General features: G+C 39.4%; 1 protein-coding gene across 1 annotated transcript in view; it reads left to right on the forward strand.

The window, feature by feature from the left end:
- Positions 1–15,967, forward strand: part of puf (ubiquitinyl hydrolase 1 puf) — an 870,156-nt gene that overhangs the window by 584,562 nt on the left and 269,627 nt on the right. The window contains exon 32 of the mRNA XM_068225443.1: positions 2,819–3,096. Coding sequence (XP_068081544.1) covers positions 2,819–3,096 — 278 coding nt within the window. The remainder of the gene's footprint in view (positions 1–2,818; positions 3,097–15,967) is intronic.

Below are 15,967 nucleotides of genomic sequence, written 5' to 3' on the forward strand. Positions count from 1 at the left end.
TTCAAACCTAGTTTAATGTTTTGTAAAATTATTTACATGTTAGTTGCAGTTTATGGTGGTCTTTCTATGAATGGTAAATTTACTCAGGGCTGTATCTGCATATTTGGATATTCGCTAGAAGGTGGATAATGGTAGTAAATGTAGCTTAAAAATTTTTCAGTCTACAAATACACAAGTTCACTACAAATATTATACTGTAACATACCTGTAAAAAGAAAAATAGCACTATTGAACAGGGAATAAATACACACTATTTAACACACTATTTTTATTCCTTGTTCGGTAGTGTTTGCTTTTTACAGGTATGTTATAGTGTAATATTTGTATTGAACTTGTGTGTCTGACAGACTGAAAAGCATGTAAGTTACATTTAATTGAGTCGACACTGGAAAATATGGCTTCCTTCTTAACAAATTGGTAGTGATATATTTTTTTTTTCCATTTCTACGTGTGAAAATTGTGATTTCAACAATAGTAATTTGCTAATATGAAAAAATCTTATATTTTTCCTACTCTTGTGTTTATTGAGTATTTGTTGTATCACAGCTGACTTGATGTGTCTCTCTAGCTAGCTCCTTACTGGCCTTGGCAATCGGGTCCACGCACTGTAATCGGAGTAGGATTATAGCTCGACGTGGTGCTGGTGACCTAAGTTTTTGCAGTCTAAATGCATACTCCTCTATAGAAAAGAAATTGACTTTGATTGCCAATTTATTAAAATTTAGAGATATGGAGAATGTTACATAGGTTAATACTGTTAAAATGATTCATCCTAAAGGTTACTTTCGTTATATTTGCCAAAATAGTGTCATGAAATGAAAATGCGGTGAGATGGAGTAGTCCAGCTGATGTTCTGATATTGACTTTGATTGCTGATTTATCTTAATTTGGAGGAATGAAGGAGTATGTTACATTGACTACTTATGTTGATATTTGCCAAAATAACATCGGGAAATGAAACTGCGGAGAGATGGAGTAGTCTAACTGATGTTCCTTAACTGAGAGGAGTAATAGTAATTACTTTTATTGTCCATAGCATTTGGATACATAGCAGAACGTACCACAATACTTTTGTCTTCTGATGTTAATTTTGAGGTTAAGAGTCATTGTTCAATTATATTTTTAAAATTCTTCAAGTACTTCTGTCAGGAAAAGGGGCGTTGTCAAAACATAAACATTTTTTGTTTTAAATATTCAGTGTATGGATAACATGAATATTTTGACTCAAACATTTTAAATTTTAATTTCAATATATAGTTTCAGATTACATTTCATTCATACCTTGTACTAGGATTTTAAATAGAAATTCAATATTTTGAGTAAGTACTTCGTAAACTATTCATTGCACAGGTAAGACTTAGCTTCATACATTGGCCGTTCTGTCATAACCATAATGGTTCCTACTTGTCATTGTTTAAATGTTTAAGTTCAGATTATCTTAGATAAAAATGTGTTGTGTTGCTGTGGCAAATATGACTCCGCCTAAAGGATTATTCAATGAAAGAAAATTTAGGGGTAACAGACATCCAAAAATAGAAACAGGAAACTAAGATGAAAGTCCTAATTCAAGTGTGGTTGTAAGGAGCTATAATACAAACTTAGGTGTTTCAGTCATCCTTCTGCTTGTAATGTCATTTCTGTGTCAGGCATATCTTCACTGTAGCTACTTGTTCTGCATTGAAGGTGACATTTGAAAAATTGCCTGTACCATCATTATTGGCTGTTGAACAGCTTGCAACAGGATTTTGAAAATGATAAGAAGCTTCAACTCTTTTGCATTTCTTGCATGAGGGTGGTGCGGTTCTAGTAATTTTTCTTGTAGGACTCTTGGTACTAGTCACCTTTTAACTAGGATAGTTATGGAACACTGATGGTGCAGAACCTTTTAGCACTCTTCTACTTTTGCCTACAAATGAATAATCATGTTCTTTGTAATGAAGGCTACAGACAACAGAAGAAGCAGAATTGGTGTTAGGGACAAAGTTATCGTGAGAAATTGCTTTGAGCCACTCCTGAGTTTTGTCCTGGTCGACAGGAAATTCATGAAGTTATAGTGTCCCTTTGCTCTTTTTCCTTTTTGAAGTACAAAAAGGCACACAGTAATAAATGTTTGAATATTTCCAAACACAGTTAAAGAAAACAAATTACTACACTACACTACACCATTTTAAAAAACAAACTAGCACATAAATTAGAATTCTTGTTTAGGATGAAGTTACGGTGAGAAATCACTCTGAGCCACTCATTACATTTGTTCTTGTTTGCAGAAAATTTCTGTTCGAAGCACAAAAAAGGGGCACAACAATATTGCATATTCCAAGATTTGTGAACACAATTTCAAAAATCAAATCACCACACTACAGAATAAAAAATAACTAATTAGCACATAATTATCAACTCTCAGTAACAAGCTAACAAACACCTTCTTACGAACACATTGCCAACACTTGAGACAGCAAAATAATATAAATGTAACTGGAAATGTGGTAATTTGTGGTATACAGCTTCCTGTCGGTGACTTAGGTGGGTAGCTCTCCAGCGGCATTATGGTGAATCTTTTCAATTACAGCTTTATGCTGGGCTTCACACGCAATTGTCAAGGCTGATAAAAGGAGCGCAGCGAGGGATCCAGTCAGCCATGGTTGTATAATATTGTGTTTTATTCTTAATCTTTTAACAGACAGTTGGAATATGTATTGAAGCTTCTAATATTGCAAAGAAAACAGGAAGGAACAATAACTAAAGAATATTGTATCAGATTGCTGACTATTTAGAATGTCCTGCTTGAGGGATTAAACATGTATGACTTTTGTTTCAGAGCAAGACCTATGATTCAGTGACAGATAAGTTCATGGACTTCAGCTTTGAGAAGACAAATAGTGCTTATATGCTCTTCTACGAGTGGTGTAGTCGTGATGGAGAGCAACGGTCATCATGGGATGAAGTGCTTGATTCTGATCACCACTCTCTTATTCCATCTGCTCCAGTAAAGTGTGGTCCAACCTTTGAATTGAGTAAAGAACTTGAGGATTGGATTTGGCAGGACAATATGCATTTTCTCAAGGATAAGAATATCTTTGAGCATACATACTTCAAGTAAGTGGATGTGTGTTGTGAGTTCTTAGTTTAAGTTTGGCTATGTTTTCCTTAGTGCATACACTAAAATTAACATTCCTCCTACTTCAAGAATCTTCTTGGGATGTAGCTGGATAGTTCGAGCTTGTGAGAAAAGTTGCAAGCTCTCTGAAGTACAAGAATTGTTTGTTGAACTTTCTATTACTTTAAATAAAGTTTGTGCACCTCACTCATCATTTCCCTAGTATGCCTCTTCAGTGATGCCTAAGCCATCTATGACAGCTGATGGCAGAGCTGTGGGTAGGGTCTGACACATCCCACTCTGACGAGTCAAGTGTCAGACCTTGACGAAACTCTGGTTAATAGAGCAAACGCTGGAAAAACCCTACATCTAATTTTTGATCTGATTGTTGAGGATCCCACCAGCGGAAGCGCTGATGGACTGAACATACATACATACATACATACATACATACATACATACATAAAACATGTGATTGTTATCAGTGGGATATTGTGTAGGAGGGATACTGACTGGAGCATGATCGGGGTTTAAATGAGACAATGGAGCGCATATGTGGGAAACTGGGCGTGAATTTGTAGATCCTAATGAGTGGGTACAAGTTACGGATCTGCATTCAGATGGCCTTCACTTCAACCGCAGGGCTACGTGTAAGTTATGTGGTTTGTTTAGGAAGGCTATAGGGAGGTGCAGTCTGGGAAAAGGGGGTGGACAAGGGAACAGTGATGAGAGTACAGGGAGCTGGAAGTCAAATCAGGGTGGCATAAGTTTGTTTGTGTGTGTTAAACTGTTGTTCATTCATCATTGATGTGCATTTAGGGTTGTCGCCCAGGTGGCAGATTTCCTATCAATTGTTTACCTATACTTTTTTAAGTGATTTCAAAGAAATTGGATTTTATTTTTTTCTAGTTGCTTTTACGTCGCACCGACACAGATAGGTCTTATGACGACGATGGGATAGGGAAGGCCTAGGAGTTGGAAGGAAGCAGCCATGGCCTTAAGTAAGGTACAGCCCCAGCATTTGCCTGGTGTGAAAATGGGAAACCACGGAGAACCATTTTCAGGGCTGCCGACAATGGGGTTCGAACCTACTATCTCCCGAATACTGGATACTGGCCGCACTTAAGCGACTGCAGCTATCGAGCTCGGTGAAATTGGATATTTATCGAACATTTCCCTTGATAAATTATTCCAATCCCTAATTCCTCTTCCTATAAATTATTATTTGCCCAAATTTGTGCTGTTGAATTCCATCTTTATCTTCAAGTTACGATATTTCCTACCTTTAACCCAGTCAATGCTAAACCCGTAAATATAGATTGTGCGATGACAAGCTGCCTGTGCTAAACCTGTAAATTTACATTCTTGTCCAGCGCTCACTTTGCTGAGCCTGTAAAAATACGTGCAACGTCCAATCAGTTCAAATGGGCGATAGAAGTTCAAGGAAATTCTGAAGGACAGATAGTTCACATTTTTCTCATGTTTATCTTAGGGCTTTGTTTCCTAGCAATGATGAAATATATATCTTCTCTGCTTCCGATCACAACAACGAAAATGGCTGTGCCATAAAAGCTGAAGTGCCTTGGCAATGATGAAATTGAACAGTTTTTAGCTGATTTTAGACATTGAAAGTTACTGTGAATATGAGGTTGGAGATGATGTAATACAAAGTAACTGTGAAGATACAGAAAATGACAGTGACATCAGATGAAGGTGAAAAGAGTTGACCTTTACCAGTGAAATGGAAAGAAAAATATAAGTCGTCATCATTTTCTTGGATTGCTGGTCAGTTAACTCCTATACTTCACACTTCCTGTTCATCTAATTCAGGTGTTGTAGACAATATATTACATTAAATGAGGTAAGTAGTATCATTAAGCACCAATATTTGTAATCTGTGTAACATTTTGTCACATAATTTGTTCAAGGAACGCCATATTTTGAAGTTAAGGGAGTGAATAGACTTTCTATTTGCTCCAAGGATGGCAGTGGGTGTTTACTTGTTCTTCCTGTAGTCTGCAGCCACTTTCCCTGCTGAAGTTAGTGGTTAACTGTTGCGCAACCACTTTCCCTGCTGAAGTAGTGGTTAACTGTTGCTTGTTCCGCACACAAATTCAAAAAGAATACGTGGTTTATACATCATTGTAAGTTATGACAAGATATGAATCTCATGATTTTCATATACAGCTAAAATTGCTAATATAACAATACTGCTCAATACTGCAAGTGTTCTGCACTTAAAATTTACTTCTATACAGGTTTCAACCATGATGGGGCAATCTTCAGTAGAAATTAATTGTACATAATAATGATTAAAAACACTTAAAATTAATTAACAATATGCGGTCTACATCTAAGGCATAGTTCATGTTTTGGATGATCTTAATGTTGTAATTGTTAAAATTCTTTGTTTGCACTAGTGATCCACTTGTCTTGAGTAATATTTCTTGATGTTTTGGATAATAGATTTACGTGTCAGTAAATCTATCGACACAAAGCTGACTTTTTTTTAGCATCTTCAAATACCACCAGACTGAGCCAGGATCGAACCTGCCAATTTGAGATCAGAAGGCTAGCGCTTCACCATCTGAAACACACAGTCCAGCTATGCATTAGATGTAGACCACATATTGTTCATTAATTTAATGTTTTAATCATTATTATGTACAATTAATTTCTATTGAAGGGGTGAAACCTGTATAAAAGTAAATTTTAAGTCTAAAGCAGTATTGAACAGGAGGATAACTTGAGCAATAAATTGTTATATTAGCAATCAGTGTAAGTTGTCAGTTATTTCAGTGAACTTTTTTGTCTTGAGTATTCAACAGTCAACAAGAAATGTGAAGTGGATCTGAAAATGGTATCTTTAAACCTGTATGAGGACTGCAATTCTTCTTAGTTTTGCCTGAATGTACAGATGCAAACTGGACATGTTTAATATGCAATCAGACAGTTTCTTTATGTCAAACCGAAGAGCTCTGGCTTTCTGACTCCAAGTTGGCAGGTTCAATTCTGGCTCAGTCTGGTGGTATTTGAAGGTATACAAATACGCCAGCCTCATGTCAGTAGATATTTACTGGCATTTAAAAGAAATCTTGTGGAAAATATTCTGACACTCTGTGTCTCTGAAAACGGTAAAAGTAATTTGTTGAATGTAAAACCATTACAGTAAAACTATATTAAGACGTTTTTCAAGGGGTCACGAAAAAGGAAAACCACCACCTCTTAAAGAGGAAACTTCTTAAAAGGGGTAATGCATAAATACGTATTCCATAGTTGGCAGATTTCCTTGTTTGTTGCGAATGGTACCAAATTAGGCTGATATATTTAAGTTGAGGGCTTCTAAAAGAAGAGCCACAATATTTAAATTAGATTACCATGACATAAATTTTAGAGATATACTATTACAGTTGAACATATTCTATTATATAAAAACATTTGATATGAGAAGGGAACATATTACATAAAACCTAGCACAAGAAATACAACCTGTGTCTGAAAAGTTCGGTGAATGGTCTCATCAACATCGACTGCAAAGCTGCTGGAAGCTGGCAGCAAATGCTTCTTTTGGAATCTCCCGGAGAACCCTTGTCACGCGTTGTTGAATACCTGCTACACTGTCAAACTGGTGGCCTTTCACGACTAGTTTAAGATGGGGGAAACAAAAAAAAAATCTGTCGGTGCCAAATCCGGAGAATACGGAGGGTGTGGAAGAACAGTCACCTGGTGTTAGCGAGAAACTGGGTCACACAGATCGCGGTGTGCAGACGGGCATTGTTGTGGAGGAGCTTTCATTGTCCACTCCGGTACAGTTCAGGCTGAACCTGTCTGATGCGTTGCGGTAGCCATTTCAAAACTCTCTTGTAGAATTCCGTGTTGACAGGTGTACCCTGGGGTACAAATTCATGATGAATGACACCATTGCTGTCGAAAAGGGCAATCAGCATTGTCTCAATCTTGGACTTTGTGCATCGACTTTTCTTGGGAGGCGGAGATGACTCTGAACATCACGCCATAGACTGTCTCTTGGTCTCTGGATCATACTGGTAGCACCACAACTCGTCTCCTGTAATGATAGGTTTCATCACCTCCGGATTTTGGTCACAAACGTCAATGAAATCTCCCAACGTTTCCATCCGAGTTTGTTTCTGCTAGTCTGTCAGGTTTTGCGGTACAAACCAGGTACAAATCTTCCGCTTTTTCAAATGTCCGTGAACAATGGTCCTTACACTGTCCTTGCTTACACCCACTTCATCTGCTATCATTCGTAAGGACAGTCGCCGATCATTCCCAAGCATCTGTCGCACTCGTTCGATGTTGTCTGGAGATGTGCTTGTGGTTGGTCGACCTGAACGCGCCTCACCCTCAATCCCTTCCTTTCCATCTCGAAAGCATTTAAACCTGTCAAAAACACACTTTTTACTCGCTGCTTGAGCATGGTAAACTTGCACTAACATTGCGTGTGTTTCCGTTGATGTTTGCCTAGGTGGAAGCAAAACTTCATGTTAACGCGTTGCTCCGTTTTGCACTCCATTGTGTAGTGACAAGAGTCCTCACACTGACTCCATGCGATGTGTTGCAGCGTTCAACTCCATTTAACTGTGTTGAGTTGGTGTCATGTCTCGCAATGCGTATGCGCGAGAGCATCGTCCGAATTAGCACGGTGTACAACCTAGGCGACCATTCATCAAATTTTTCAGACACAGGTTGTACTAAAAACTTTAGAAGGCTGGATAGTAACTGTATTTTAGAAATCAAATACATTTTCGAGCACAAAAGAGTAGGCCCTACTTGGAAAAGATATTGTCCAGGGTTTTTTTACTGCCTTCTTGCTGTATAAACATCTCCTTTTCACACATTGCTGTCCATGTGGTCTGAGGCACACAAGGCGCACTTCCCACAAACCACTTCAGTTGTTTGAGGTAGATGCTTGCCGCTCTGCAGGGTGGTCTTGGAGAATCATCCTCCCCCTCCTTCCCCTCCCCCCCCTCCCCTCCTCCTCCTCCTCCTCTGGGCTGAGTGGCTCAGACGGTTGAAGTGCTGGCCTTCTGACTCCAACTTTGCAGGTTTAATCCTGGCTCAGTCCAGTGGTACTGGAAGGTGCTCGAATACGCCAGCCTCGTGTTGGTAGATTTACTGGCATACAAAAGAACTCTTGCGGCACCTCGGCGTAAATCACTACAGTTAATGACGTTTTTGAGAGAATAGCCACCTTAAAATGGCAATGGACTGGACATATTGCTCAAAGGGAAATTGACAGATGTACGAAGCTAGTGTTAGAATGGAGTTCAAGAGATCATCAAAGGCCTTGAGGAAGACCGCCAGACAGATGGGACAAAGACATCAAGAGAATAGCTGGTGCTACCTGGCAGAGAACTGCTCGAGACCGTTCTACCTGGAGAGTTCTGCTAAAGACTTACCAGAGTTCACGACTTAAAGAGGCCACATCATGTAATGATAGAATTGGCTGATGATGATGATGATGATGATGACAGGCTTTATTGAATTCCACGATGAGGCAATGAAATGCATTGTGTCCAAAAGAGATCACTTGTAGATGAGTCTGCCTGCTTCCATCATAGCAGCATACAGCGCACAACTGATTATTGGAACCTCTGCTTCAATACCTTAATGACTCCTTGGTCCATGGGCTGTAGTACTGATGTAGTATTTGGTGGAAAAAATTCTACCTTAATATTCCTTAAATGGGGCCACTCTTTGGAATGGGCATGGCAATGGTCCATAAACACCAGATCTTCCTGTTCCGGCTCCCCATCTTGGCGTCTAATGCCTGCATGTAATCCTGAAATAGCGAACTTGTTATCCAAGTTGGTTTGTTGCTGGTGTTCTTGCATGATGTAAAGTATTGATTTTTTTAAACATCATGGTTTTATAGAATTCCCTGTCATCAGTAGTGGTAGTTTCATTTCCTTCCATATTCGCACCAACTAGTACTGTAGCTCGCACTTTACTTAGTTTTACTCCATGGCAAGCTTCTCCCTTGAAAACTAGAAATTTGTCTGGGACAACCTAGTAAAAAAAGCCTGAATGTCACAAGCTTTGTAACTGCTTTTTTTAGCAGGCAGAATTATTTCCTTCCACACTCCCATTTCCTCAGCGCTTACACTTGCAGCTTCACCACTAATTACATCCCGCTCAGAGGTATTTTTAAACTTTGCTGCTGTTTGAACCATATTAGCAGAGTTTGTTCTGCTTCATTGTACATCCCAGATTTAACTTTCTTGGAATTTGCTGAAGTATTTACTGCAGAAGCCACAATATCTTCCTTCTTCACTATGTTGTTGTTCAGACTAGATAGTGGCAACCCCACCTCCTTTGTCAAAGCAACATGGGAAAGTGTAAAAGACTCCTCTTTCCTTATAATCTCCACTTTGTCTTTAATTGTTAGTGCTTTCCGCTTGGTCCCTTTCCTCTGAGTTCCTCTCATTTTCACTTAAAATCAACATTTGCACACTGATATTACAACTAACTTACAACTAACTTCACTTGTTATTCACACCAATTATGATGCTACACTACACCAGAGAGTAGGCCTATGCATGTGACAATCCGTAGCTTGGCCTTACAACCATGCTTCATCTCATTATCATGTGTTTTCTGTCTCCATTGCACCCCTTACACCAGCTTCAAGGTTAACATCAGCAAATGGGAACTCTAGCAACTTATTCATAGAAAATATATCATCCCTGAATTCTTTACTGGTTGTCATGGCAATAGTAATAGCTGACTGTTTCACAAATATCATACCACATGCTCAAACCAGTAACCTATTAAGTTCATTTTCCCATTTTAATCCTTTTCATACTATAGATATGGAAAAGCAGGTTTGAAGTTGGTTACAAAAATGAGTCCACGTTAAATTTTGGGGATATTACACTCGTGCGTGAGAGATAAAGGCAGAGAATTTTTATTTCATGTTGTTTAATACGTAGGAACTTGAAATCTGGAACTTATCCTAATGATGACCTCCTTTGTCTCTACTCCAGCACTTACTGCAGTAAGTAAATATTTTACAGGTATGTTCTAGTGTAATACACTGCCTGACAAAAAAAGTTAAGCACCCAGAGGGAGCGGTTGAAAGTGAATGAAACTACATGTACTAAAAGACCATGTGCTTTTATTGAACTGATTACAATATGGGATAAAAGAGACAAGGCCGTTGGCAGTTACAGGTGGAATGTTGGTGCCAGGTCAGTAGGCTGTCGCACTCCCCCCTGGCCGCAATTCATACCCTTATGCAGTTTGGAATGGTGTCAAACAGTCTTTAGATCCTCTCCTGAGGCAAGTTCGTCCACAGTTGTTGTAGCTGTTCCTCCATATCCCGCAGGTTGGTACTGCGACGGAGTCCCTTTCCATTATCATCCCACATGTGTTCAGTGATGAAGAAGTCCCGGGATCTTGCTGGCCACAGGAGGACCTCAACATGTCTAGGCCAGGGATGGCAAACCTTTTCCAACTAGTGTGCCATTTTAAGTCTGGTTTATTATTCTCAACTGTCTACTGTGCCACTTGTTATTTTCTTTGTAATGGCTACCCCCTCCCCCTTCACCCCACCACCGCGACTTCCATCCCCAATTCCAAATTATGTTTTATAGTTTCATAATATGTTATTACATATATACGTTGTTAAATAATACATATGATATCATGTTTCGTGGTCATATTTTGCCAATACCGTAAAAATACTTAATAGTCAGGTCATTTACACTGATCAGCCAGAACATTATGACCACCTACCTACTATCGATATAAACCCATCCAGGCGGTAGCAGCATCACCTGACAAAGATTGACTGCTATTCAGACTCAGACACACGCACGGTGCATGTAGTATTACTGAGCGTGCTGTCCATATGTAGAATGGGGAAGTCGCTCGATCCTGCTAAGTTTGACTGAGGGCAGATTGTGATGCCCCAGAGGCTCGGCACGAGCATTTCAGAAACTGCATGACTTGTCGGGTGTTCGAGGAGTGCTGTGGCGAGTGTCTTCAACAAGTGGCAAAACCGAGGGGACACCACGTCGAAATGTTGAGGGGATGGGCGGCCACCACTCATTACAGACATCAGGCGTCGTAGGCTGGACAGACTGGTAAAACAGGACAGGCGGCAAACTGTGTTGGAACTAACATCAGACTTTAATGTTGGGCAGACTGTGAGTGTGTCATCAAGGTAGTTAGCACAACCGGGAATAGAGGCAGTAAGCTGTGCTAAATAGCGCTGGAAAATCGCAGCGGAGGAAGAGACACCGAAAGGTAGACGCTGGAGCTGGAGAAGTCCAAGAGGGGTATTCAGCGTGAGACACTGCTTGGATTCTTCGTCTAAAAGTAGCTGCAGATAGGCTTCTTTGAGATCAACTTTGGAGAAGAACTGTGTTACCTCTACTACAGTGGTAACACCAAACAAGGCACAAACACAGTTAAAAGGGGAAGGTAAGAGCACAATATCAGAAATCATCCAACAGTCGGAAAAACATTAGCTGGCATTACGCGGATCTCCAACCAAAACATGTACGTAAATATCAGTAGGGCCAACTAGTGAACAACAAACCGGGAAGATGAAAAGGGCTGGGAACTTACCAAAGGCATGGACATGGCTTAGATAGCGGATTCCGAAATAAATCGCCGTGATCCTTGGATTTGAAAAATATTACTTACAAAATAATTTTACAAATACATTACAAATACAATTCCAAGTTACGAGCTATAAGTTCAGTGATATACATAGCTTATTTCATAGCAGTGTAAATTCAAATTTCAAATCAACTATACACCTAGTTACCAATGCAATTGTACAATGCAAAATTACAGTGATGTGAAACAGGTTATCCAAATTCTAGCGTACCTCAAGTGATACAGAACTACAATCTACATATTTTAGTGAAACAAGAAATGGGAATGCCTCGGAAACGAACAGGTAAGTCCAGCTGAAAAACTAAGGCGTCATAAGTAACTAATTTGGTGAATCGAGGCAAGGTTAGGGCAGACTCCTGTATGAACAGCAAATCGGAACATTACGGAAATTTTGGCAGGAACGGAATTCAAGAGCGCTTACCCGAGGAGAGTGCCATCCCGGAAACTGGGGAACGTCAACCAGATAGGCTGCTCACAGACGGATAGACCAAGACCGACAGAATTCAGGATACAGAATTAATTCGAACACTGCCTCGCTCTCTCTATATATAGGAATTTCCGGCCTTGGAGCAGCCAATCAGCGTACACGAGTTCCCTATCGCCACCTAGACTCACCAATCACAACCTTTCTTTCGATCGCGAACTTTGACTAACATTCTAGAATATGCCTGATCGCGAATGTCGTATTTCCAGAACAGTCAGAAATATTTTCTAGAATACATTACCCACAAAACAACACACCCTGTTCCATAATTCATGTGACTTTTTGGATCCTTCCAGGAAATATAGAACAGAATTCTACTATTTACAAATGCACGTCACCAATCTTACACAGTACAGGTTAGGTCATTACGTTATATGAGGCAGTCCGTTCCAAAACTCGTCTTATCCATTAAAAAAAAAAAAAAAAAAAAAAGAGTTAGAGGTAGCATTGCCTTCTTGATGATGTTTGTGATAGTTCTATCACAAAATTAAGCACCAAAACTCGCCATTTCCCATAGAAATCTGTCACCAAACTTAGGCTATTGTTCCATAACTCGTCTTATCCACGGCGCTTGTCGTTCCAAAACTCGCCATATACAATCAACCAATAGGAATGGATAATTTCAGCACGTGACTCACGCTACAATTTACCCGCGTTTTATGCCAGTCTTTCCACTCTTTGAGTTGTTCTTAAACTGTGTTAGTCTTTCATGCAGTTTTGTGCTGTGAATAGAGTGTATTAAGATGACCGAAAATATTGCTCTTTTTGTGGAAGGTATATAAAACTTGCTAATACAGAACAGTTTCACATTCAGGTCTGCCAAAAGACATTCTTGAATGTATTGCATGTCAGCAAAGATCGGGTTCAGAGGATTGTCAGAAATCACTTCACGACAGGGAAACTTCCAACAGAAAAGAGGGGAGGAGCTAGGATCAAACCAAAGTACACTGAAAAGAGGCACTCCGTGCAACGTTTCATTGAAGGTTTGCAGTGTTGTGAAAGTCACTATTGCCACGGAAAGTCACGGGTCAGACAGTATCTACCCGGAAATTTAAGCATCGCTAAGCTTTACAAAATGTATAACATTTCCGTGGTTTCCCATTTTCACACCAGGCAAATGCTGGGGCTGTACCTTAATTAAGGCCACGGCCGCTTCCTTCCCACTCCTAGCCCTTTCCTGTCCCATCGTCGCCATAAGACCTATCTGTGTCGATGCGACGTAAAACAACTAGCGAAAAAAATGTATAACAAGAAATTACCTGAAGAACCCAGGGTGAAGCAGTGGTTCTTCCGTAAAATTTTTACGCGTTGCTACAACATAGGATTCAGAACACCAGTTACTGACGCTTGCTCAAAGTGCATAGAGCTCAAGGAGAAAATTAAACTTGAAAATTCGAACGTATCATTGAAGAATGATTTAATCTTGGAACTTAAGAGTACACAAACTAAGGGCTGCAGCCTTTTTCAAAAAGCTCCAAGAAGAAAGGGACAGCATAGCAATATTTTCATTTGACTGCCCAAAGAATCTTGTGAATCTAAAAGTTCCAGATCAAATTGCCTATTACAGTCGCCAATTGTACACCTATAATTTTACCATTCTGAGGGGTACCTCACATGCCAAGTTGACAAAGGAGAATGTTTTTACATACACATGGATGGAGCATGAATTCAACAAGGGGTCTAATGAAACGTCATCTGCAGTTTACCATCGATTATCACAAACTGATTTGTCAAACTTCACTACTATACGAATTCGTGCGGATGTCTGCGGAGGACAGAACCGCAATTCTACAATGATTGCAATGTGCTCATATTTCTTGACACACACAGCTCTGCCTAATATAGAAAGTGTTGAATTGGCCTTTCCTATGACAGGCCACTCATTTCCCTCTGGCAGGGTATTTGCTCAAGTCGAGAGAGAGAGAGATACGGAAATGCCCTATAATCTGTAATCCAGCAGAATATGAAGACATCTTTAGCAAACATGCTGAAGTCTTCAAGTTTGGCAGAGACTGCTCAGTGAACAATTGGAAAATGGTTTTTGAAAATATGATGAAAATGCCCGCATCTTGGCACTTTGAATTTTCTTCAGTGAAACGATTTGTTATTAGCAGAGACTCACTGGGAAATGTCACCCTTATGGGGAGAACCTCATTACAACTCAGACATCGGTTTAGGAAAATCCGCAATGAAAAAGGGAAAACGCCTGCGAGATATGCTAATGCCACCTGAACTATTGCCAGGAGTAAACTTGAATCCCGCCAAAGTAAAGGACGTAAAAAGTTTCCTTGAAAAGCATTTTGGAATGGATTGGGATAGGAATGAGTTGCTTTCTTTTTATAAGAATCTGTTCACCTCAATTTCTGTAGACGAAAATAATCTTGCTGAAGAAACAGAAGTTCTTTGTGATGGAACTCAGGAGGAGGGAACAGATTTGAGAGTTTGATTAACAACAAAGTTACGGTATGTTTTATTGTTAAAGTTACTTCTATAGTGAGTGCAGTGTAGTCTATAAAGGAAGAATTCTCTCCAAATACTATGGATAGGATGTAAATATGATATATCACACTGCTGTGTTTAATTTACTTGTGAATATCATTATACTGATAGCAAAAAGGTGCATGAGTGTACTGGTGAGTTTCATTACAACATTATATTCTCAATCCTTTCATTTTTCTTGTTTGAAAATAAGTTGTGTGAGGTAATATATTTTGAATTTTTTTGGGTGCTCCAAAACTCGTCTTATCCAAAATACAAATGTAATTTATTGACGTTCTACTAATTATATTTATAATTCTTCAGTAAGACGACCCTATGATATTGGACTTGAACGCGTCGTAATACATTTAAACAAGTGAGACTTATATTACGAAAAGTACAGGTCTTTTGCTTTTCCTGAAAAATCACTTATGATGGATAAGACGAGTTTTGGAACGGACCGCCTCATATTATGCTCTACAAATAACAGTACAGTACAGTTTAGTTCATAATAAATAAAACCTCATATGTACTTCACAAATAAAGTCTTAAAAAAAAATTTAAAAAAATTTAAAAAAACCACTTTTCACTTGCACTACATCGTTCACTTGTGACAAACTCTCCACCAGCTAAACGGCGAAATAAGTCCTCAGGACGGGGAATTGGAAAAACGTCGGTTTCAACTTGAGCGTTGTTAGTGGAGCGAAAATCACCACAAATGCAAATTTTTCCATTAGGTTTCTTAACAACGACGAGTGGAGTAGCCCATTTACTGGAATTGACGGGAACTACTATACCGTCTGCTATCCATCTCTGTAACTCTTGAGTAACTTGGTCCTGAAGTGCAAGTGGGACTGGACGTGCTTTCAAAAAGCGAGGCTTGGCTCCTGATTTCAGCTGGATATGAGCTGTGTAGTGTTTGGCTGTGCCTAATGTAGAGTCGAAGACTTCTGGAAATTGTTCTAGGAGATCGGTGACATCAGAGGCTGAGACTACATTGACGTCATGAATTTGGAAACCGAATAAATTGTATAGATCCATGCCTAGAATATTAGAGGCAGTGTAGTTATTGACTATGAGCAAGGTAATGTCCTTATGAATATCGTTATAGCTGGCAGGAATAGTGATTTGGCCCTTAATGTCAATTTTCTTCTTGTTAAACATAACAAGTTTGACGTCAGCAGGAGAGAAAGACGGCGATCCCAAGTTGTGGTACGTAGCAAGGTTGATGATTGAGACAGGTGATCCAGTATCTAATT

This window comes from Anabrus simplex, chromosome 1 (assembly GCF_040414725.1).
Source record: "Anabrus simplex isolate iqAnaSimp1 chromosome 1, ASM4041472v1, whole genome shotgun sequence".
NCBI classification, from domain to species: domain Eukaryota; kingdom Metazoa; phylum Arthropoda; class Insecta; order Orthoptera; family Tettigoniidae; genus Anabrus; species Anabrus simplex.